This window comes from Mobula hypostoma, chromosome 10, assembly GCF_963921235.1.
Source record: "Mobula hypostoma chromosome 10, sMobHyp1.1, whole genome shotgun sequence".
NCBI classification, from domain to species: Eukaryota; Metazoa; Chordata; class Chondrichthyes; order Myliobatiformes; family Myliobatidae; genus Mobula; species Mobula hypostoma.
The window spans coordinates 45,454,612-45,481,030 of NC_086106.1; the positions used below are offsets into that span (position 1 = coordinate 45,454,612).

The window sequence follows — 26,419 nt, forward strand, 5'->3', positions numbered from 1 at the left end:
CAGTTATGAGAGCTTTTGAGCAGTGGTCAATCAACGATCTGAAGCATGAAAAGATGTAGCTCACTCGGGTTCACAGACTGACTACATAAGACATTGGCCGCACTGTCACTTGTCAATCAGCGATCGGGATTTATTGGCAAGAACAAATTAAAATAAGGCAGGGATAAGCAGAGCAGCCTTTGGAGTGGACAGTGTTAGAGTGGGCTTTTGAGGCTTTAACTTCTGAAGCTTCAGTTGGGATAGTCTTTAGTGAGAGAAGGCAAAAAAATTGTGTGTAGATTTTTTCCCCTCACAATTTATTTATTATTTTTCCTTCTTTATATTTGCACAGTTAGAATGGTAGGGAATGACAGACAGGATAGTGGAATGCTCCCCTTACAGAATGTGGGAAGGTAGAGAGACTTGATGACTTAATCGGCAAGGAGTGCATCCAGCTGCAGCTTCTAACACTCCGTGTTCAGGAGTTCGAGTTGGAACTGGATGAACTCTGGATCATTTAAGAGACTGAGGGGATGATAGGAGATGTAAAGTGTTCTTTGACCAGTCCAGGGGTCACTGGTGCCTTAGCCCTCCTCAGGCCCACCACCAGCTCCTCAGCCTCTTTCACATTAAGCTGCAGATAATTCTGCTCACACCATGTGACAAAATTTCCCACCGTAGCCCTGTACTCAGCCTCATCTCCATTGCAGATGCATCCAACTATGAAGTCATCAGAAAACTTCTGAAGATGACAAGACTCTGTGCAGTAGTTGAAGTCCAAGGTGTAGATGGTGAAGAGAAAGGGAGACAAGACAGTCCCCTGTGGAGCCCCAGTGCTGCTGATCACTCTGTCGGACACACAGTGTTGCAAGCACACTGGTCTGCCAGTCAGGTGATCAAGAATCCATGACACCAGGAAAGCATCCACCTGCATCGCTGTCAGCTTCTCCCCCAGCAGAGCAGGGCAGATGGTGTTGAACGCATTGGAGAAGTCAAAAAACATGACCCTCACAGTGCTCGCTGGCTTGTCCAGGTAGGCATAGACATGGTTCAGCAGGTAGACGATGGCATCAACTCCTAGTCAGGGCTGGTAGGCGAACTGGAGGGGGTCTAAGTGTGGCCTGACCATAGGCCAGAGCTGCTCCAGAACAAGTCTTTCCAGGGTTGTCATGATGTGGGAGGTCAATGCCACCAGTCTGTAGTCATTGAGGCCGCTGGGACGCGGCGTCTTTGGCAGAGGGATGAGGCAGGACGTCTTCCACAGCACAGGAACCCTCTGGAGACTCAGGCTCAGGTTGAAGACATGGTGAAGTACTCCACATAGCTGAGGGGCACAGGCTTTGAGCACCCTGGTGCTGACACCATCTGGGCCGGCAGCCTTGATTGGGTGGAGACGTTTTAAGTGTCTTCTCACCTGTTCAGCTGTGAAGCCCACCATGGACCAAACACAGGGAAATAAGACTAGCTTAGGACATTTTAGTCATTATGGACAAGAAACAGGAATTCATGTAGAGAATAGATACCAACTCTAGTGACGCAAAGGAAACTATCATTGACATTCATACATTATAGTATGTGAAACTAACCAGATTTACACTTTTACCACGAGCCTATTCAGAACAGTGCTAATTTCAAATGACTTATTAACTAGTCTTTAACTGGCTTCATAAACATCAGTAAATCTACAGATGCTGGAAGTCAAAGCAACAGGGTCTCGGCCTGAAACGTTAGTGGTTTACTCTTTTCCATAGATGCTGCTGGGCCCAATGAGCTCCTCCAGCATTTTGTGTGTATTGATTTAACTAGCCTTATTAGTTTTACTAACTAAACACAAAATAATCTGCAGATGCTGGGGTCAAAGCAACACTCACAACAAGCTGGAGGAACTCAGCAGGTCGGGCAGCATCCGTGGAAACGATCGATGCTGCCCGACCTGCTGAGTTCCTCCAGCTTGTTGTGAGTGTTAGCTTTACTCACTGTCTCTGAATACTTAAAGGATACGACATTTCAAACATGATTACCAAAACATGATAACCAAGGTAAAACTTCCAGTGAGGTCCAAAGAGTTATTGAACTAATGAGTGCTTCTATCTAGCTGTGTTATTTGGAGCAGCACCTTCCAGGGTGCATATCCCACACAATCACATAACTTTATGTCATCAACACCTGCTGTTATGGTAAGGCTGAAATGGAATAAAACAAAAACAGGCTGCAATAACTTTGTAGACATTTAATGAAGGTAAAAGTTTAATACTCCACAGGGTTAGTAATTTATATATCTATACCAATAGGTAGACCCCGGGTTCAATAAACCTGCTAAATATACTATCAAAATGTTACAAAATCTGGTGAATTTTCCACAAATTTCCATATTATAACCAGGTCAGATGTAATCAAAGGATGGAGCTTATGGAGATACAGAACTTAAGTTTGTTAAGTTAAAGAAATAGCGACAGCAGGTGAGCACTTAAAGCAATTTTAGAACTGCATTTTAAGTAAGCAGATAATCAAATGTGCAAACATCAAACTATTCAATAATACATCAGAAACAAGGCATTTCACACAGTTCAAATTTTACATTATAAATTGATAATCTCAATACAGTAGTTGCACAAATTCCAATCCCACGATGCTGGCACATACTAATTCTTAAAAGTACTTTAAAGAAAGTAATTACTATAAAAGATATCTTTGCATTACCCAACACCAATATTTTATTTAAATTCCTCTGAGCAGATCAAATACATCAGGAATATAAACTATGTTTGCAAAATTTGTAAGAATAAATGTTAAATAAACAGTGCAAACAGAAGCTGCATTTTAAAAGCCTTTAGGGAAGCAACAGTATTTGCACTAGAATACAACTTGCAAAGCATAGCCAATAAGGCCTTTGATTGTCAAATAATGGTAAGAACACCACATGAGTAAAGCATCCAAAGTCAGTGGGGAAAAAATCATTTCTCATGGTTCACAGATCAAAGTAGCAATGACAAACTTATTTGCAAAGTGTTTAATCTGGTGACAGTTTCCAGCTGAACGTTTCTGGATTCCTATGAATGAAAAAGACAAGCTTAGTGAGTAAAGAAATAAGTACACATTGTTTTACTACTTTTATACTTATGGCCAAAGCTGACATGTACGCAGCCTTATTTTATTCACCTGAAGATACCATTTCAGCTAAGTAAACAAGGGCATCTTTTCTAATAGCAGTTGTGATTTTTAAAAATTAATTACAATAAATTAACTTCATCTATATAGATTATGGATAAAAACAGAGAGAGAAACTATAGTTTTATACTACAAACCTGGAATGCAGTGGTCTGCAAAAGCAGGCTTTGCTGAGGAGCACCAGATAAGAGACTTTTACCTTTCTTTACAGCTTTAAGGTGGATGTAAAGGCAAGAAATTTCAAATTATGATAGGTTGTTCTTCAGCGGGATAAAGCCCGCTCTGAAGCACAATTCAGCCTAATTAGTTATTTCCTTAAATTAAAGACAAGGTCATTCCTCAGTGCTATCTGGGAAATCAGGAACATTTCCAGTATCTCTGGTGATCATGTTTGCAGGAAGTGTGTCCAGCTAGAGCTCTGACCGATTTATGGTGCAATTAGGGTAGTGGATGGATTCATAGTGGAGCATCCACAATACACAACATCTGGAGTTTGAACCAAACAACTGAGCTGTTGCATTTGAGGAAGTCAAAACCAAGGAGAGACTATACAGTTGATAGCAGGTCCCTGAACAGCACTGATGTACAGAGTGATATCAAGGTCCAAGTCCTTAGCCCATTAAAAGCAGCCATGCAAGTAGGTGGATGGGTAAAGAAGGTATGTAGTATGCGTACCCAGATTGTTCAGGGTATTGAGTCCTAGAGTTATGTTGTAGCTATATAGACTTCGGTTAGGCTGCAACTGGAGTGTTATGTGCATGCCCCTTTAAAGAAACGATGTGAAATCGTTGGAAAGGGTGCAGAAGAGGTCACTATGATTTTCCCTGGTTAAGAGGGTTTGAGCTATAGGGAGATGATGGACAAACTTCAGGACGTTTTCTCTGTAGCACTGGAGGCTGAGAGGAGAAGACAAATTTATAAAATTATGAGAAGCATTGACAGGATAGAGAAAGGAAGTTGTGGATAAATGAAACAGGCTGCCTGGGGAAGTGCTGGGAGCAGATACAAGAAAGGTGTACAAGAGGCTGCCAGACACATGAATATGCAAGGTGGATATATGATCTAATTCAGCACTGGCAGAGACATCGTGGGCTGAAGGGCCTGTTCTGTATTTTATGACATCCTTAATAGTGTATTTAATAAACAGGTCACCACAAAATTGTTGACTGTTTCTAGGAAAGGTGGCAGGTGACAGAGCAGTTGTGCCTGAACCACAATTGGAGAGGCATCTTTGTAGGAAGGGTTGTTCATGCTTATGGGGAGGGGTTAAATTAATTTGACAAAGGAATTGGATGAAGTTTAGGTGGTGGTGAGGGAATAGGAGTAAACAGTCAAATGCAAACACAAGGCAGAGTGGGCATGGTACACAGGAGGGATGAAAGGCCAAGCTGTCCATTCTAATGCAAAGAGCATGACTACCTGGACAGATCAACCCTGTGTTATCAGCACATGGGAAGATAATATTCACAAGACATTCTGCAGACGCTGGAAATCCAAATCAGCATACACAAAATGCTGGAGGAACTCAGCAGGTTAGGCAGTATCTACAGAATTGAATAAACGGTCAACATTTCAGTCCAAGGCACTTCTTCAAAACTGAAAGGAATGGGGGAAGATGCCAGAATAAAAAGGTGGTGAGGGTTAGGACAGCTAGAAGGTGATAGGTGAAGCCAGGTGGGTGGGGAAGATAAAAGACTGGGAAGAAGGAATCTGAAAGGAGACCATACGATATAGAAGCAGAATTAGGCCACTTGGCCCATCGCGTCTGCTCCGCCATTTCATCCTGGCTGATCCAATTTCCCCCTCAGCCCCAATCTCCTGCCTTCTCCCAATATCACTTCATGCCCTGACCAATCAAGAATCTATCAACCTCTGCCTTAAATGTAGATAAAGACTTGACCTCCACAGCTGCCTGTGGCAAAGAATTCCACAGATTTGGAATTCTTATCTCTGTTCTAAAAGGACGCCCCTCTGTTCTGAGTCTGTGTCCTCTGGTCGCAAGACTCTCCTACCATAGGAAACATCCTCACCACGTTCACTCTATCAAGGCCTTTCACCATTCGATAGGTTTCAATGAGGACACTCCTCATTCTTCTTTCCAGTGAATACAGGCCCACAGCCATCAAACGCTCTTCATGTGACAAACCATTTAATCCTAGAATCATTTTCGTGAAGTTCCTTTCAACCCTCTCCAGTTCCAGCACATCCTTTCTAAGATAAGGGGCCCAAAACTGCTCACAGTACTCCAAGTGAGGCCTCACCAGTGTTAATAACTTTTTAACATTATTACATCCTTGTTTTTATATTCTAGTCCTCTTGAAATGAATGCTAACGTTGCATTTGCCTCCCTCACCACAGACTCAACCTGCAAGTTAACCTTTAGGGAACCCTGCATAAGGACTCCCAAGTCCCTTTGCATCTCAGTTTTTTTGTATTTTCTTTCCATTTAGAAAATAGTTAACCTTTTCATTTCTTCTACTAAAAGTGCATGATGATATACTTCCTGACACTGTATTCCATCTGCCATTTCTTTGCACATTCTTCTAATCCATCCAAGTCTTTCTGTAGCCTCTCTACTTCCTCAAAACTGTCAGCCTCATCAGCTACCTTCATGTTGTCTGCAAACTTTGTGACAGAGCCATCAATTCCATCATTGACATATAATGTAAAAAGAATCATTCGCAACACAGACCCCTGAGGATCACCACTAGTCACCGGCACCCAGCCAGAAATGGCTCCCTTTATTCCCACTCTTTGTCTCCTGCCAATCAGCCACTGCTTTTTCCATGCTAGAATCTTTCCTGTAATAACATGGGCTTGTGGTTTGTTCAGCAACCTCATGCGTGGCACTTTGCTAAATGCCTTCTGAAAACCCAAGTACATGATATCACCCGATTCTCCTTTGTCTATCCTGCTTGTTAGTTCTTCAAAGAATTCCAATAGATTTCTCAGGCAAGATTTTCCCTTGAGGAACCCATGCTGACTACAATCTATGTTATCATGTGCCTCCAAGTACCCTGAGACCTCATCCTTAGTAATCGATTCCAATGAAGTCAGACTAACTGGCCTATAGTTTCCTTTCATCTGCCTCTCTTCCTTCTTGAAAAGTTAAGTGACATTTGCAATTTTCCAGTCTTCCAGAACCATTCCAGAATCTAGTGATTATTATAAGATCTTTACTAATGCCTCTATAATCTCTTTAACCACTTCTTTCAGAAATCTGGGATGTACACCATCTGATCCAGGTGATTTATCTACCTTCAGACCTTTCAATTTTTCAAGAACCTTCTCTGTAGTTATGGTGACTTCACACACATCATGACCCTTGACACCTGGAATTTCCACCATACTGCTAGTGTCTTCAACAGTGAAGACTGATTCAAAATATTTCTTCAGTTTGTCCGCTATTTCCTTGATCCCCCCCCCCCCCATTACTACCTCTCCAGCACATTTTCCAGCAGTCCGATATCCATTCTCATCTCTCTTTTACACTTTATTTACCTGAAGAACCTTTTGATACCCTCTTTAATATTATTGGCTAGCTTACTTTCATAGTTAAAAGCTTCCCAATCTTCTAACTTCCCACGAATTTTTGCTCTTTATATGCCCTCTCTTTGGCTTTATGTTGGCTTTGACTTCTCTTGTTAGCCTTCCAATTGCTTTCAGAAATTCCAGTCTTCATCCCTGCCAGTGTTCTTTTCCAATCAATTCTGGCCAATTTTCTCTCATGCCTCTGTAATTCCCTTTTCCCCACTGTAATACTGATACAACTGACTTTAGCTTCTCCTTCTCAAATTTCAGGATAAATTTGATCATATTTTGATCACTTGCCCTGTTGTTTCTTTTACCTTAAGCTCTCTCATCAATTCTAGTTCATTGCACAACACCTGATCCAGAATAGCTGAACCTCCAGTGGGCTCAACCACGAGCTGCTTTAAAAAGCCAGAAATTCCCCCTCCTATAATCCAGCACCAACCTGATTTTCCCAATCTACCTGCATATTGAAGCCACCCATGACTATTTTAACATTCATCTCCTGTTTTAATTTGTAGACTACATCCTTACACTGTTTGGGGGTCTGTATACAACTCCTGGGCTGTCTAGAGGCGTAATGGCATCAACACTGGACTTCGAGGTGGACCAAGTACTAACCTGGGCAGGAAGAGTACCTGCTTGGAAGAAAGGCCTGGCAATCAACTTCCGTATCTTGCCTTGAAATCCCTATGGACAACTAGATAGCGCCCCCATGAGTCAACAATGATTTGGCGGTACTCAACAATACCAACATACAACTCCCATCAGGGTCTTCTTACAATGATTCAACACCTTCTGACCCTATGTCACCTCTTTCTAATGATTTGATTTCTTTTTTTTTAAACCAACAAAGCAATATTGCTCCCTCTGCCTTCCTGCCTGTCCTTTCAATACAATATGTATCCTACAGCATCATCAATATGATGCCTACAGCATCATCCATGCCAATCTGCAACTGTGCTGTGTGTTCATCTACCTCATTCCATATACTGTGCGCATTCAAATACAACGCCTTCAGTCCTGTATTCACCTGTTTCCATTTTGTCTGCCTTTTACGTTGCAACTCATCCTGCTGACTGCAATTTTGCCCTATCAACAGCCTCTATTCAGTACACATTGCCTCTGTCTGTAAACCAGCTACCTCATCTTCAGCACTATTATCAACCTTTCCTATGATACTTCTTACATTGCATTGAAATATACACAGCTTAGGACACTAGTCACACCATGATCAACCTTACAATTCCTAACTTTGTCTGAGGTCTGCCTCCACACCCTCTCCACCATCTGTTCTGGCACTCTGGTTCCCGTGTTGTGTTGATCTAATTAAGTTGATGATGTCTAATCACTTCTTTTTGCACATGACCTATATCCTTCCATGCTTCACATATCTATGCCCATGTCAAAATCCTTCAACAGGATCTAGCAAAAGTTGACTTTTGAATTCAAGATTGTTTTGGAAATCTGAAAGAGAGTGTTGGGTGGTGGAGGCTGGTCCTCCACAACATTTAAATTATTTGGAGGAGCACAGATTGCTGTGGGGCAAGTGTTGGCAAATGGGATTAGTATATGTGGATTGGTGTAGACTGAAGGGGCGCTTTCTGTGCTCTAGGTTTTAACTAATGAGGCTATGCAGCTCGAAATGGAAGCTTCAAATGTAACAATTTGATTAGTATTTTGGCACATTTCCATGAGACGTCAAGTCGTAATTTAAACTGTACCTTTCACCATTTCTTTACGCTGCAGCCTGTAGGTGTTTTTCTCTGAACAGAGCCGGTGGATGAAATAACCCAATTGATCAACATTGTCAATACGTTCAGTTACCACCAAATCTTCATGAACAAGGTAGGTCTGAGGCAAGTAGGAACCAGTCTGTTGAGAACAGATATTCAAAATCTATTAATTCTACCAAATTACAACCTTTGAGTGGTCATATAAAAAAACGGATCTTCCCTCAGTAAACGATTTACAAATTCCTGGGAAGTATCAGTGTTCAGCGAGCAAGGCCAAAATAATCAAATCTAAAATTGTCAAAAATGCTGATCAACAATATCCATAAGATAACTGTTTGCAACACCGCCTGACATGGAGGGGCCACTGCACAAGATCAAATCAAGCTGCAAAAAGTTCCACACTCAGCAGCTTCACCACCAGCCTCCCCAGCATTGAGGACATTCTCTTCTCGTTGCTAATGCCACAAAAAGCTGGCATCTATCATGAAGAGCCCCTACCACAGAGGACATGGCCCTCTTCTCGTTGATAATGCCACAAAAAGCTGGCATCTATCATGAAGAGCCCCTACCACAAGGACACGCCCTCTTCTCGTTGCTAACATCAAGCAGCTGGTACAGGAGTATGAAGGAACACACTCCGTGTTTTAGGAACAGCTTCTTCCTTTCCACCATCACATAGCTGAACATACAATGAACCCACATACATTACCTGACTATATTCCTCCTCTCTTTGCATTACTTAATTTAAATTTTTATATATTTCTTATTGTAATTTAGTATTTTTTATGTACTGCTGCCGCAAAACAACAAATTTCATGCCATATACCAGTGATATTAAACCGGATTCTGATTCACTATCTTATTGCCTCTTGCCCCCAAAACAGCTAATATACATGAATAATTTAATGATCGGGTTTCAACTACTTTGTGGTAGAGGACTAAACAGGTTCCACACTCTTAAGACATTTCTGCTGAATCTCAGTCTTAAATTACTTACCCCTTATCTATGGCTAGCAGAAGATACTTCCTGCATCTAATCTGTTTATTACCATTGAACAAAGTTTCCTCATGATTGTTCAAAAAAATTGGGATGGTTAATTCTCTCTTGACTATGATTTTCTTTTAACATTTCAATCACCTGACTTAATAGCTGAGAACAATCCAGTTATTTTTACAATCTCACTCTGCTCAATCTTTTGTGTAAAACAATACCAAAATTCAGTGTTAAGAATGTCATCGTAGCAGATATAGAAGTACCAGTGAAAAACTCCATCCTGGATTAGCCAAAATTCAGGAATAATATTCTTGAATTATAGTGAAAACACATTTACTGATACTTACTGCAAGTTTCATGAACAGCTCCAATAAGTTACGTGGAGGCATAACAATAGAAGTATTCAGTGCAATCACATAGCAGTTATCCAAACTCAGATCGAGATATGCAGTCAAAAGCTAAAAGCAGAAAGCAGGAGAACTTAAGAAAGCAGAAACACATCTGCAGCAATTTTAAAACGTTTAACTTGGGCATTTCTATCAAATAATCGAAGCTGTACTTGAAACAAGTAGTGGCCCAGAGAACAATATTCTGAGTCTGGCATAACATTTCAAATTCATATCTCACCGTGGGAGTTGTGGAAATTAAATTCACTTAATAACTTCAGATCAGTCCTAGTTTCATGGTTATTGATATTACATTCAAGTGATTTTAAAAACTTATTCTGGTATGCTAATTTCTAGTAAGATACTTGCACCAGAAGTAAGATATGAACGTTTCCCAATCTACTTATAAAGTCATCACTCTCTCTGACATGAACTTAAGGAATTCTGATTCACAGGTTATACTCATGAAGTTACTGACATTTAGTCTGCATGGGTGAAGCAAACAATAGCTGATGCCACGCTAAAATTATCTTCAGGGAGGAATCAGCGACCTTCATGCAGACTGATCTCAAAGTTCAAAGTAAATTTATTTGCAAAATACATATATGTCACCATGTAAAATCCTGATTATCTTAGCATATATGAATGATGGTAACCAAGGCCAATGGAATTTTAAAAATAGACCACCACTGGGTACCTGAATTTGTAATCAAATTGGCATTAAATTAAGACCACAGATTGGAAATCAGGCTTTATAGAAAATACCACAACAAAAATGTGGTACATATTGATGTAGAAATCAGAAACAGTGTTTGAACAGGTATCATATAGTTAACTCAGGACCACAATTAATTCACTGGACTTTTGTTTTAGCCCAAGAAATCTAATTTTGAAATCAGAAGTGGAAACCTTAGACAAAAGTTGTTTGGCATTCATTCTTTAGAAGAGCAGCAATGAAAAAACGGGTACATTTCTGACTGACTTTATTCAAAAGTCATAAATTATTGCCATGAAATAGATAAGTCAATGCCCAATGAGCGTTTTTTTCTCTTTCCTCTCCTGAGAATTTCTCCTTCACTTTCGTGGAATTGCAGCACTAAAATCTTGACACTACGGAAGTTTATCATATTTCACCCCACCCACCACACATAATCATCATCTAGGGTGTAAAAGTCAATACATATATCATTCAACTTCAAACCTCACAAAACATCAAAATTCCACAACATTCTGCAAATCAGCAAAGATGAATTGTAGGGATCTGCCACAAAATCATTGCATTTAAGATGCAGGATGTTCATTTGCTGATTTAAGAAACAAATTTAATGAGTCTTTATAAAACAATATCATACTTTGTAAAATAATTCCAAGTTATTCAGCAGTATAAATGAAACAATCCTAAATCTTACATTTTCTCTAAAAATATAACATGGATGACATGCTCAAAGGAGTACATTAACACCATGGACTACAATATACTGCATCACTATAAAACATTTGTACATAACACTGCAACTTATGTAAAAGTTAGTTGCAAGATCTAACCATACCAACTCAAAATCATGAATGATGACTGCTGGATCATAATCTTCAAAATCTGGAACTGGGACATTGATTACTGCCACATTTTCATTATTTCCCAAGAACTGCACATCTTCAAATGCAAGAAAGTAGGGAGCTTCCGTTTTTGGAGTATGTGGCTGGGTACTGGAATCAAAGTATCGCATTTCGCCATGAAATACTTTGTTCTGGTGAAAAAAAGCACAATTGTAAAAACCACATTAAAGGAAATAGAATAATTACAAACTCGGCTTTAAACAGATTCCAAGATGCCATTCCAGGAGTGAAATTATTACACCAATGCTAGAGTTTATGGCAAACTCCACCTGTGCAGGCTGTATAATTCCTATTTATACCATTGTGAGTACTCTAACGTTCTCTTAGGTTCACAACCCAACTTCATGAACCACTATTTAAATGACCACTGACTGAATTTTACATAGAAAGGCACAGCATAAAAACAGACCTACTCAGGCCACCTGAGTATTTGTTGTGGACAAATACTCATCCAGTTTTCCCCATGATGTGTCCTCACCTCTCTATACTTCCTTACCTGTTAAAGCACCTTTAAGCATTTAAATGCACGTATCTACTTGAAGCTTCACAAGGAACTCACTCTACATCTTATCCCTCAAGTCTCCTTTAAATTTATCCCCTTACATGTTAAACTTGTGAAAGCTACTCAACTAAACTTATTTAATCCAGGCAAAATCCAAGTGAATTTCTTCACTTCCAACTGTTTCATAAGAACATAAGAAATAGGCCATCTGGTCCAAGCCTGCTCCACCATTCAATTATATCACGGCTGATCTGACCATGGGTTCGTCTCTACCTAATGCCTTTTCCCCATAACCCTTAATTCCCCTACTCTGCAAAAAATCTATCCAACCTTGTCTTAAATATATTTACAGAGGTAGCCTCCACTGCTTCATTTGGGCAGAGAATTCCACAGATTCACCATCCTCTGGGAAAAGCAGTTCCTTCTCATCTCCATCCTAAATCTACTCTCCCAAATCTTGAGGCTATGTTCCCTAGTTCCAGTCTCGCCTACCAGTTCTATTAGAGGCAACTTTCCTGCCTCTTATCTATCACTTTCATAATTTTCTATATTTCTGTAAGATCCCCTCTCATTCTTCTGAATTCCAGCGAGTACAGTCCCAGGTGACTCAATCTCTCCTCATAGACTAACCCTTCATCTTTGGAATCAAGCTGGTGAACCTCCTCTGCACTGCCTCCAAAGCCAGTATATCCTTCCTCAAGTTAGGACACCAGAACTGCGTGCAGTACTCCGGATGTGGTCTCACCAGAACCCTGTACAGTTGTAGCATCCTCCCTGCTCATAAATTCAATCCCTCTAGCAATGAAAGACAACATTCCACTGCCTTCTTGAAAGCCTGCTGCACCTGTAAACCAACCTTTTGAGATTTGTGCACAAGCACTCCCAAATCCCTCTGTACAGCAGCATGCTGCAATCTTTTACCATTTAAATAATAATCTGCTCTTCCATTTTTCCTTCCAAAGTGGATGACCTCGAATTTACCAACATTGTACTCCATCTGCCAGACCCTTGCCCACTCACTTAATCTGTCAATTATCTCTCTGCAGACTCTTTGTATCTTCTGCAGAATTTGCTTTTCCACTCAATTTAGTATCATCAGCAAACTTAGATACACTACACTCAGTCCCCTCTTCCAGATCGTTAAGGCATATCGTAAACAGCTGTGGGCCCAGCACCGATCCCTGCGGCACACCACTCTCCACTGATTGGCAACCAGAGTAACAGCCAGGTATCCCAACTCTCTGCTTTCTATTAATTAACCAATCCTCTATTTATGCTAACACATCACCCCCAACTCTGTGCATCGTTATCTTATGGACAAGTCTTTTGTGCAGCATCTTATCGAAACAAGTAAATGCTTCACTCAAAACAAGTATGCCAAATGCATTTTTCAGTAACCTATTTGTCTACGTCACCATTTTCAGGGAGACTGAAAACCTATAGTCTGTCTCAATGCTCCTCAGGTCCCTGCCATCAAATGAACTATTCTGACTTCCAGTCAAGATGCGCCTGCATACAAAACTACTTCAAATAATATCTTATGGATAGGATAGATCATGAAACCATATATTTCACTTCTTTTATGTCTTATATGTTTGTTTTTTGTCTTGAACGTGATTCTGGAACCGTTGGAGCCTGTTATTTGCAGTTCGGAGATTGTTTGGGTGTTTCAGCTCTCTGCAGTCTCCAAGGAAGCTGAGGCAGAGGCAGCATGTGGGAACCTCATTGCAAGAAGGTTGCGAGCCAATGTTCAACTCAGTTTTGCCGATTAAAGCCTCCATTATTTACCAATTAAAGTGACGAGGGAAATTGAAATGCCAGCTGCCTGCCTTTTTTTTAAATTGCTGGGGGATTGCCCTGCTGCCAGAGAGGGCAGACTGCCTCTTTATCACTGGTGAGATTGCTCTGCATTGAGAATGGAGGCTGCCTGTTTATCGCTGGTGAGGCTGCTCTTCAACGAGAGAGTAGACTGCCTTTTTATTGCTACTGAGATCACTCTTCAGGAGAAGGGAGACTGCCTTTTATCACTGGTGAGATCACTTTGCTACAGAGGGAGAATGCCACCCAGGTTTTCTGTGTTTTGGATGTGGACTTGGACTTTTTTCAAGTCTTACGGTTTTGTCTGTATTCTGTGCGCAGAGGAGGGTTGATGTGCCTGTTACATCTTTGTTCTTTTTTTTGTGCGGGGAGGAAGGATTTAGGGGTTGATTATCATGTTGCCTTTCTTTTCTTTTTGATTTCATGACTATGTAGAGAAGAAGAAATTCAGAGTTGTATATTTTGATAATAAATGAAGATTTGAACATATATCCTACCAGAATTTCATCTTAAGTTCCATCTATCACCATGTGTATGGCATGCTTGCCTTTATTAATCGAGGCACTGAATTCAAGAATCAGGAAATCACATTGCAGCTTTATAAAACTCTGGTTACACCATAATTGAGGTGCTGCATTCAATTTTGCTCGGCCCCTTACAGGAAAGATGTGGAGGCTATGGAGAGGGCGCAGAAAAGGTTTGCCGCGAAGTTGCCTCGAGTAGGGTGTGTGCACTACAAGGGCAGTTAGACAAACCAAGCTTGCTTTCTCTGGAGCCAAAGAAGCTGAGGAGAGATCATGCCTATAAAGTTATGAAAGGCATGGATAGACAGCTAGTATCTTCTCCCAAGTTTGAAATATCTAACATTAAAGGGCATGCATTTAAGGTTAAGGGGAAAGTTCAAAGGAACTGTGTATAGCAGGTTATTTTACACTGACTGGTGGGTGCCTGCAATGTGCTGACAGGGTGGCAGTGGAGGTGCTCAAGAGGCTCGTGAACATGCAGGAAATGGGCCGATATGGACCATGAGCAGGCAGAAAGAATTAGATATCATTAATTTCTGCAGCACAAGGTGTTTAACTGTAAGGCCGGCTCCGTGTTCCACTGTGTTCCTTTACCAACTACAAATCCATGGTCCGATGAAACCAAAATTGAGCTTTTTGGCCATCAGACTAAACACCACGCTTGGCGTAAGCCAAACACTGTACATCATCAAAAACACACCATCCCTACCATAAAGCGTGGTGGTGGCTGCACCATGCTGTGGGGATACTTCACAGCAGCTGGTCCTGGAAGGCTTGGGAAGGTAGAGGGTAAAATGAACGCAGCAAAAATACAGGGAAATCCTGGATGCAGTTTGCAAGAAAACTGCAACTTGGGAGAAGATTTGCTTTCCAGTGACAATGACCCTAAGCATACAGCCAAAGCTATACAGGAATGGCTTAAAAACAACAAAGTTAATGTCCTGAAGTAGCCAAGTCAGAGTCCAGACCTCAATCCAATTGAGAATTTGTGGCTGGACTTGAAAAGGGCTGTTCACTCACGATCCCCATGCAATCAGACAGAGCTTGAGCAGTTTTGTAAAGAAGAATAGGGAAAAATTTCAGTGTCCAGATGTGCAAAGCTGATACAGATCGAACCACACAGACTCAAGGCTATAATTGCTGCCAAAGGTGCATCTACTAAATACTAACTTGAAGGGGATAAATACTTATGCAATCAATTATTTTGTGTTTTATATTTGTAATTAATTTAGTTCGCTTTGTGAAGATCAGTTTTCACTTTGACACCAAAGAGTCTTTTCCTGTTGATCAGTATCAAAAAAGCCAAATTAAACCACTGTGATTCAATGTTGTAAAACTGTAAAACATGAAAACTTCCAAGGGGGAGTGAATACTTTTTACAGACACTTTATAAAACCACGCTGACTCCTCCTGCCCTTCCAGATAAATATAAATCCCAACCCATAGAATATTCTTCAACAACATTCATAACACTTATGCAAGGCTCTCCAGCCTATCTTTCCAGGCTTTTCCCTCCTGCTTTTTCTGAAAATTTGCCTTGGAAAATTTCCAGTAACACCTATAAAAAAAACAAGCACAGGAAATACACAATGATCTTTAGATGAGGTTTCGTTATGAAAATATGCCAAATTTACCATAAGTTCTACTTCTGATATATATGCTAGTGTAGCACTCTCCAGGATGTGTTTTTTATCAACAATCATGAAATATTCAGACTGTACAAAAACTTGCTGATGCAGAGTTATAGGATCAATTTCCCCCGGGATCAATAAAGTATGACTATGACTATGATCATAAAGCACAGAAACAATCCCTTCAGCCCAACCAGTCCCAGGATCCCTATTCATGAGGATTTTCTCTGCAGTCTATGTAAACGTACCTGGCTCAAATACTTCCTCTGGCAGTTCACTCCACTAACATACCACACTGTGTAATAAGATTGGACCTTAAGTTCCTATTAAAATCATTCCTCTCTCACCCCTCTAAATGGATGTCCCTCTATTCTGAGGCTGACTCCTCTATGATACACCCTTTATACATCCACCTTACTGAGGCTTTTCAACAAGGTTTCGGAGACCCCTTCTCATTCTCAATTCCAGTGAATACAGGACAAGAGCTATCAAAGGCTTCTCATATCATAAACCTTTCAATCCCGGAATCATTTTCATAAATCTCCTTTAATCTTCTCCAAAGTCAGCACATCCTTTCGTAATTAGGGCCCAAAATTGTTCACAATACAACAACTGGGGCCTCACCAGTGCCTTATAAAGCCACAACATTACATCCACACTTTCATATTCTAGTCCTCTCAAAATCAATCCTAACATTGTATTTGCCTTCCTCACCAGACTCAACCTGCAAATTAACCTTTAAGACTCCTAAGTCCCTTTGCACCTCAGACTTTTGAATTTTCTCTCCATTTAGAAAATAGTCGATGTTTTTATTTATTCTACCGAAGTGCATGACCTTACACTTCCCAACACTGTATTCCATCTGCTGTTTCTTTGCCCATTTTCTTAATCCAAGTCTTTCTGTAGCCTTCCTCAAAACTACCTGCCCCTCCACCCATCTTCATATTGTCTGCAAACTTGACCACAAAGCCATCAATTCTGTCATCCGATCATTCACATATAGCGATAAAAAAGATCCATCACTGGCAACCAACTAGAAAAAGCTCGCTTCTTTCCACTCTTTGCCTCTTGCCAATCAGCAAAACTCTATTCATGCTACTATCTTTTCTGTAATACCGTCTGCACTTAAGCAACCTCATGGTACCTTGTCAAAAGCCTTCTGAAAATCTAAGTACACAACATCAACTGATTCTCCTTTGTCCATCCTGCTTGTTATTTCCTCAAAGAATTCCAACAGGTTTGTCAGGCAAGATTTTCCCTTAAGGAAACCGTACTGACTGGCTTGTTCTATCATGTGCCTTCAAGTACCACAAAACCTCACCCTTAACAATCAACTCCTTCACCTTCCCAACCACTGAGGTCCAACTAACTAGCCTATAATTTCATTTCTTCTGTTTTTATCCCTTCTTGAAGAGTGGAGTAACTTTTGCAATTTTCCAGTCCTACGGAATCAATTGATTCTTGAAGATCATTTCTTGTGCCTCCACAATCCCTTCAGCCACCTCTTTCAGAAAGCTGGGTGTTCAGTATCTTGTACTGGTGACTTCTATACCTTCAGACCTTTCAGTTTCCCAAGCACCTTCTTCCTAGTATTGGCAGCTTCACAAACTTCTGCCCACTGATGCTCTCAAACTTCTGACATACTGTTAGTGTCTTCCACAGTGAAGAATGATGCAAAATACTTACTCAGTTCACCCACCTTTTCCTTTCCATATTCCTGTCCCTCCATCATCATTTTCTACTGGTCCAATATCTACTCTCATTACTCTTTTACACTTTATATATCTGAAGAAGCTTTTGATATTAATACTATTGGTTAGCTTACCTTTGTATTCCATCTTTTCCTTTCTTATGGGTTTTTAAGTTGCCTTCTGTTAGTCTTTAAAAGCTTCCCAATCCTCTAATTTCTCACAAATGTTTTGTTCTATTATATGCCCTCCCTTTGGCTTTTTCGTTGGCTTTGACTTCTCATCAGCCACGGTTGTGTCATCCTGCCCTTAAAATTACTACTTCTTTTTTGAGTTTTATCTATCCTGTGCCTTCCGAATAGTTCTCAGACACTCTAGCCATTGCCTCTATGCCATCATCCCTGATAATGTTCCCTTCTAATCAGTTTTGGCCAGCTTCTCTCATGCCTCTGTAAACATAGAAACATAGAAAACCTACAGCACAATACAGGCCCTTCCGCCCACAAAGCTGTGCCGACTATGTCCTTACCGTAGAACTACCTAGACTTACCCACAGCCCTCTATTTTTCTAAGCTCCATGTCCCTATCCAGGAGTCTCTTAAAAGACCCGATCATGTCCACCTCCACCACCGTCGCCGGCAGCCCATTCCACATTCACCACTCTCTGCATAAAAAACATACCCCTGACATCTCCTCTATACCTACTTCCAAGCACCTTAAAACTGTGCCCTGTTGTACTAGCCATTTCAGCCCTGGGAAAAAGCCTCTGACTACCCACACGGTCAATGCCACTCATCATCTTATACACCTCTATCCGGTCACCTTTCATCATCCGTCGCTCAAGGGGAAAAGACCGAGTTCACTCAACTTATTCTCATGAGGCATGCTCCCCAATCCAGGCAACATCCTCGTAAATCTCCTCTACACCCTTTCTAGGTTTCCATGTCCTTCCTGTAGTGAGGCGACCAGAATTGAGCACAGTACTCCAAGTGGGGTTTGACCAGGGTCCTATATAGCTGTAACATTACCTCTCAGCTCTTAAACTCAATCCCACAGTTGATGATGGCCAATGCACCGTATGCCTTCTTAACCACAGAGTCCACCTGCGTAGCAGCTTTGAGTGTCCTATGGACTCAGACCCCAAGAGCCCTCTGACCCTCCACACTGCCAAGTATCTTACCATTAATTTGGCCTACCAAAATGAACCACCTCACACTTATTTGGGTTGAACTCCATCTGGAACTTCTCAGTCCAGTTTTGCATCCTATCAATATCCTGGTGTAACCTCTGACAGTCCTCTACACTGTCCACAACATCCCCAACCTTTGTGTGATCAGCAAATTTACTAACCCATCTCTCCACTTCCTCATCCAGGTCATTTATAAAAATCACGAAGAGTAGGGATCCCAGAACAGATCCCTGAGGCACACCACTGGTCACCGACCTCCATGCAGAATATGTCCCATCTACAACCACTCTTTGCCTTCTGTGGGCAAGCCAGTTCTGGATCCACAAAGCAATGTCCCCTTGGATCCCATGCCTCCTTACATTCTCAATAAGCCTTGCATGGGGTACCTTATCAAATGCCTTGCTGAAATCCATATACACTACATCTATGGCTCTACCTTCATCGATGTGTTTAGTCACATTCTCAAAAAATTCAATCAAGCTCGTCAGGCACGATCTGCCTTTGACAAAGCCATGCTGACTATTCCTAATCATAATATGCCTCTCCAAATGTTCATAAATCCTGCCTCTTAGGATCTTTTCCATCAACCTACCAACCACTGAAGTAAGACTCACTGGCCTATAATTTCCTGGGCTATCTCTACTTCCTTTCTTGAATAAGGGAACAACATCCGCAACCCTCCAATCCTCTGGAACCTCTCCTGTCTTCATTGATGATGCAAAGATCATCGCCAGAGGCTCAGCAATCTCCTCCCTCGCTTCTCACAGTAGCCTGGGGTACTTCTCATCTGGTCCTGGCGACCTATCCAACTTGATGCTTTCCAAAAGCTCCAGCACATCCACTTCCTTAATATATACATGCTCAAGCTTTTCAATCCACTGTAAGTCATCCCACAATCGCCAAGATCATTTTCCGTAGAAAATACTGAAGCAAAGTATTCATTAAGTACCTCTGTTAACTCCTCCTGTTCCAGACACATTTTTCCACTGTCACACTTGATTGGTCCTCTTCTTACACAGCTTATCGTCTTGCTCTTCACATACTTGTAGAATGCCTTGGGGTTTTCCTTAATCCTGCTCGCCAAGGCCTTTTCATGTCCCCTTCTGGCTCTCCTAATTTCTTTCTTAAGCTACTTCCTGCTAGCCTTATAATTTTCTACATCTCTATCATTACCTAGTTTTTTGAACCTTTCATAAGCTCTTCTTTTCTTCTTGACTAGATTTACAACAGCCATTGTACACCACGATTCCTGTACCCTACCACCTCATTGGAATGTACCTATGCAAAAACCCAGGCAAATATCTCCTGAACACTTGCCACATTTCTTCCGCACATTTCCGAGAACATCTGTTTCCAATTTATGCTTCCAAGTTCCTGCCTGATAGCCTCATATTTCCCCTTACTCCAATTAAGTGTTTCCCTAACTTATCTGTTCCTATCTCTCTCCAATGCTATGGTAAAGGAGGTAGAATTGTGATCACTATCTCCAAAATGCTCTCCCACTGAGAGACCTGACATCTGACCAGGTTCATTTCCCAATACCAGATCAAGTACAGCCTCTCCTCTTGTAGGCTTATCTGCATATTGTGTCAAGAAACCTTCCTGAACACACCTAACAAACTCCACCCCATCTAAACCCCTCACTCTAGGGAGATGCCAATCAATATCTGGGAAATTAAAATCTCCCACCACAACAACCCTGTTGTTATTATTATTACACCTTTGCAGAAGCTGTCTCCCTATCTGTTCCTTGATGTCCCTGTTATTATTGGGTGGTCGGAATGAACCGCTGAATGAACCCCTTTGCATCACTGAAATACTGATATCCTGAATTTGGAAGCCACACTCAGGTTGGAGGAACAACACCTTACATTCCGTCTGGGTAGCCTCCAACCTGATGGCATGAACATTGACTTCTCAAACTTCTGCTAATGCCCCACCTCCCCCTCATACCCCATCCGTTATTTATTTATATACACACATTCTTTTTCTCTCTCTCCTTTTCCTCCCTCTGTCCCTCTCACTATAGCCCTTGCCCATCCTCTGGGTTTTTCCCCTCCCTCCCCCTTTTCTTTCTCCCTGGGCCTCCTGTCCCATGATCCTCTCGTATCCCTTTCACCAATCAACTGTCCAGCTCTTGGCTCCATCCCTCCCCCTCCTGTCTTCTCCTATCGTTTTGGATCTCTCCCTCACCCTCCCACTTTCAAATCTCTTAATAGCTCTTCTTTCAGTTAGTCCTGACAAAGGGTCTCAGCCCGAAACGTCGACTGTACCTCTTCCTAGAGATGCTGCCTGGCCTGCTGCGTTCACCAGCAACTTTGGTGTGTGTTGCTTGAATTTCCAGCATCTGCAGAATTCCTTGTGTCTGCGTCCTGACTTTAGCTTCTCCTTCTCCAATTGCAAGGTGAATTTTACCTTACTATGATCACTGCCTAAGGATTCCTCCCAATCTACCTCCCAATGTTTTCCCCCAATCTACCTGCATTTTGAAATTTCCCATGTCTATCATAACACTGTCCTTTTGAAATGCATCTTCTATCTCCCATTGTAACTTGCAGACCACACTGTTGCTACTGTTTGGCCATGAACTCACATCAGAATCTTTTTACTCTTAGCAATACCCACAATTTTCCTACCCCATGTCCCCTCTTTCTAATGATTTAGTTTTTTTACCAACAAAGGCATGCCTACCTGCCTGTCCTTTGGATACAATGTGTATCTTTGGATGTTAAGCTCCCAGTCACTATTCAGTGATGCCTACATTATACATGATAATCTGTAACTGTGTTACAAATTCATCTACTTTACTCTGTACACTGCATGCATTCAAATAAAACAGCGGTCCCCAACTACCGGGCCGCAGAGCATGTGCTACCGGGCCGCAAGGAAACGATATGATTTGGCGATATGAGTCAGCTGCACCTTTCCTCATTCCCTGTCACGCCCACTGTTGAGCTTGAACGCACGCGAGGTCATTACACACGCATCATCCATGTCAGCGCGGGAAGAAGATCAACTCCTCGAGCTTGCAAATGACGGCGGGCTGAAAAGTGTGTTTGACATAACATCTCTGCCGGCATTTCGGATCAAAGCCAAGGCTGAATATCCTGAGATAGCCATGAAAGCACTGAAAATGTTGCTTCCATTTCCAACATATCTCTGCAATGAATGCAACGGAAACTAAATTGCGGAATAGACCTTCAAGGAACCCCCTTCAAGTATCACTGTCTCCCATCACCCCTCGATAGGACCATCTTGTTGCAGGGAAACAAGCCCAGAGCTCCCACAGATTCAGCGATATTGGTGTGTTGCAATGATTTTATATGTTCATACAGGGAAAATATGTGCTGTGTGTTTAATATCCAAACATTACTTAAAATATTATGAAGCTATTGACTTATATAACCATATAACAATTACAGCACGGAAACAGGCGATCTCGGCCCTTCTAGTTCGTGCCAAACGTTACTCTCACCTAGTCCCACCAACCTGCACTCAGCCCATAACCCTCCATTCCTTTCCTGTCCATATAGCTACCCAATTTTTCTTTAAATGATAATATCGAACCTGCCTCTACCACTTCTACTGGAAGTTCGTTCAACACTTACTTCAAGCTCCCCTGTCCTCCCCTGATAATTGACTTATCACCATATTCATGCGAGGAAAATATGCGCTGTGTTTAATATTAAATTCGTTAGATAAACCCTTTTAGAAACGAAATTGAGTGTATTAGCCACTTATCACCTATATTCCTGTCGTGATTAACACGCCCCCCCCGCCCCCCGCCATACAGAATCACCAAAAACTATTTGTAGAAAAAAATCGGCACGTACACTCATGCGCACTGGTGCCCGTTCAAGGCTTCATGGTCATTGTAGTCTTTCATGGGGTAAACCCAACATATTTTTAAAAAAGGAGGGAGAGAGAAACCGGGGAATTATAGGCCGGTTAGCCTAACGTCGGTGGTGGGGAAACTGCTGGAGTCAGTTATCAAGGATGTGATAACAGCACATTTGGAAAGCGGTGAAATGATCGGACAAAGTCAGCATGGATTTGTGAAAGGAAAATCATGTCTGACGAATCTCATAGAATTTTTTGAGGATGTAACTAGTAGAGTGGATAGGGGAGAACCAGTGGATGTGGTATATTTGGATTTTCAAAAGGCTTTTGACAAGGTCCCACACAGGAGATTAGTGTGCAAACTTAAAGCACATGGTATTGGGGGTAAGGTATTGGTGTGGGTGGAGAATTGGTTAGCAGACAGGAAGCAAAGAGTGGGAATAAACGGGACCTTTTCAGAATGGCAGGCGGTGACTAGTGGGGTACCGCAAGGCTCAGTGCTGGGACCCCAGTTGTTTACAATATATATTAATGACTTGGATGAGGGAATTAAATGCAGCATCTCCAAGTTTGCGGATGACACGAAGCTGGGTGGCAGTGTTAGCAGTGAGGAGGATGCTAAGAGGATGCAGGGTGACTTGGATAGGTTGGGTGAGTGGGCAAACTCATGGCAGATGCAATTTAATGTGGATAAATGTGAAGTTATCCACTTTGGTGGCAAAAATAGGAAAACAGATTATTATCTGAATGGTGGCCGATTAGGAAAAGGGGAGGTGCAACGAGACCTGGGTGTCATTATACACCAGTCATTGAAAGTGGGCATGCAGGTACAGCAGGCGGTGAAAAAGGCGAACGGTATGCTGGCATTTATAGCGAGAGGATTCGAGTACAGGAGCAGGGAGGTACTACTGCAGTTGTACAAGGCCTTGGTGAGACCACACCTGGAGTATTGTGTGCAGTTTTGGTCCCCTAATCTGAGGAAAGACATCCTTGCCATAGAGGGAGTACAAAGAAGGTTCACCAGATTGATTCCTGGGATGGCAGGTCTTTCATATGAAGAAAGACTGGATGAACTGGGCTTGTACTCGTTGGAATTTAGAAGATTGAGGGGGGATCTGATTGAAACGTATAAGATCCTAAAGGGATTGGACAGGCTAGATGCGGGAAGATTGTTCCCGATGTTGGGGAGGTCTAGAACGAGGGGTCACAGTTTGAGGATAGAGGGGAAGCCTTTTAGGACCGACGTTAGGAAAAACTTCTTCACACAGAGAGTGGTGAATCTGTGGAATTCTCTGCCACAGCAAACTGTTGAGGCCAGTTCATTAGCTATGTTTAAAAGGAAGTTAGATATGGCCCTTGTGGCTACAGGGGTCACGGGGTATGGAGGGAAGGCTGGGTTCTGAGTTGGATGATCAGCCATGATCATAATAAATGGCGGTGCAGGCTCGAAGGGCCGAATGGCCTACTCCTGCACCTATTTTCTATGTTTCTATGTTTCTATTTGACTGCTACTCTTGTCCGTTGGCAACCCCCCACCCCCAGTCAGCCGGTCCGCAAGAATATTGTCAATATTAAACCGGTCCGCAGTGCAAAAAGGGTTGGGGGCCCCTGAAATAGAACACCTTCAGTCCTATATTTATCACCCTTTTCCATTTTGTCCCCCTTTGCAATGCAACTTATCCGACTGACTGCAATTCTGCCCTATCATCAACCTCCCCGTGCTTTGCAGCCCTTCTTAAATAAAGCACAACATTCACTACCCTTTAGTCTACCAGCACCTCACCCGTGTCTAATAATAATGCAACTATCTAAGCCAAGATTCCCATATTCTTTTTCCAGTCACCCAGTTTTCTTCAGTATACAGGCTCCATTAACTTACCTACCTTCATACATTGGAACATTCAACACCTCCTCCGCTGCAATATGGACAATCCATGAACTTTCCCTAGCTCCAATGTGAAGACTGGTGAAATCCCTAGGGACTGGAAATGGGCTAATGTTGCCCCAGTAAATAAGAGTGACCAAAGAGACCTTGGTAACTATAGGCCTGTAAGCTTAATATGTATCGCAGGTGAGATAATGTAAACAGTAATAAAGAATGAGATGGAAAAGCAGCTGATAGGAACAGGTATGTTAGCAGAAAGCAAGCATGAGTTCAGAAAGGGGAAATCCTGTTTTACTAATATGTTGGAGTTCTACAAAGAGGCAACTGAAACTTATGGTAACAATAGGGCGGATGATATCATTTACTTGGACTTTCATAAGGCTTTTGACAAGGTACCCACAAGAGGTTAATATTCAAATTACAAGAGGTAGGATTCAGGGTAAGGTGTCCAAATGGGTGTAGAATTGGCCTAAAAATAAAAAACAAGTTACAGTGAGGGGATCATTTTCATACCTGTAAGACATTAAAAATGGGGTTCCTCAGGGATCAGTTTTGGGGATGCTGCTGATATAATTACATTAATGATCTGGATAATACACTAGATGACCTAAAATTAGGAGCAACAGGCTGATAACATTCAGGCAGCAGAATCAATACCGTTAGATCTAAAAATCCAGATGCAGGCAAATAAATGGCAGGTGAAATTTAAGTAAATATAAAGACTACATATAGGAAGCAGAAATACTAGACATAAATGTACAATGGGGTACCTGAGTGAGGAAGTGCACTGTATGAGGAGCTGGGTGTCCTGGTAGACTCAATACTATCAACATCTAGACAATGCACAGAGGCAATTAGGAAGGCTAATTAAATGTTGGGCTATATAATGCACTCAGTGGAGTTCAAGTCAAGAGATGCTCTCCTTAAGCTGAATAATGTGCTTGTGAGGCCACACCTTGAACATTGTGGACAGTTTTGGTCTCCATATTTTGTCAGGGATGTAATTATAGGGTACTGGAGAGAGTTCAGAGAAGGGCAGCTAGACTCATTCCAGGGCTGAAGAAAGATTGAAAGAATTTAATCTTTTTAGCCTAAGTTGATGTAGAATGAGAGCAGACATGATAAAGTGTTCAAAATCATTAAGGGTATAATTAAAGTGGATGCCAGCTGCTACTTCAAAATTAATCCATCATCAAGGACACGGGGTTATAGGTGGAGACTGGTTAAGGGGAGAATTCAGACTAACATCAGGAAGCATTTCTTTACACAGCAAGTCGTGGACACATGGAATAAACTACCTAATTGTGTAGTTGAGGGTAGTATCTTGGAAACTTTCAAATCTAAATTCAATAGTTATTTCAATACACTATATGAATAGGAATATGGCAAGCTTTATTGGGCCGAAAAGCCTATTCTTGTCAAAAACTTTCTAACGTTTTAATGTTCAAAATCTTCAGGCTTTTCAGAGGAGAATTATTCAAGGGCCTTACCCATCTCTTCCAGCTCCAGATACAGATGTTCACTTTAGTTTTTGAGGGGTCCCTTGCTCTCTCTAGTTGCTCCTTTTCCCATAATATACTTACAAAATGTCTTTAAATTCTCCTCAAGCTCCTCTGCTAAAGCTAGCCAATGCCCCATTTTGCCCTCCAGATTTCCTCTGGACTACTCCTCCTGCACTTCCTGTACTCCACTAGGGGATTATATCCAGATGCCTGTACCTCACACCCATGCCTCCTTTTCCCTGGCTGAAGCCTCAACATCTCTCACCGTCTAAGGTTCCCTACTTGTACCAGTCTTGCCCTTCACTCAAGCATGAACATTCTCCTCCTATCTCACATTTAAAAGCTTCCCAGTTGCTGGGTGTCCCTTTGCCCACAAACAACCTCTGTAAACTTGTGTCTCAAACTGTCAAAAGAAAATAATGAAAATGC

The 26,419-nt window shown here is 41.7% G+C and overlaps 1 protein-coding gene across 1 annotated transcript in view; it reads right to left on the bottom strand.

Moving 5' to 3' along the window:
* Positions 1-2,194: 2,194 nt before the first annotated feature.
* Positions 2,195-26,419, bottom strand: part of LOC134352880 (integral membrane protein 2A-like) — a 34,717-nt gene continuing 10,492 nt past the window's right edge. The window contains exons 3-6 of the mRNA XM_063060443.1: positions 11,345-11,542; positions 9,756-9,866; positions 8,403-8,553; positions 2,195-3,029 (exon numbers count right to left, since the gene is read on the bottom strand). Of these exons, the coding sequence (XP_062916513.1) occupies positions 2,941-3,029; positions 8,403-8,553; positions 9,756-9,866; positions 11,345-11,542 (549 nt within the window). The 3' untranslated portion in view covers positions 2,195-2,940. The remainder of the gene's footprint in view (positions 3,030-8,402; positions 8,554-9,755; positions 9,867-11,344; positions 11,543-26,419) is intronic.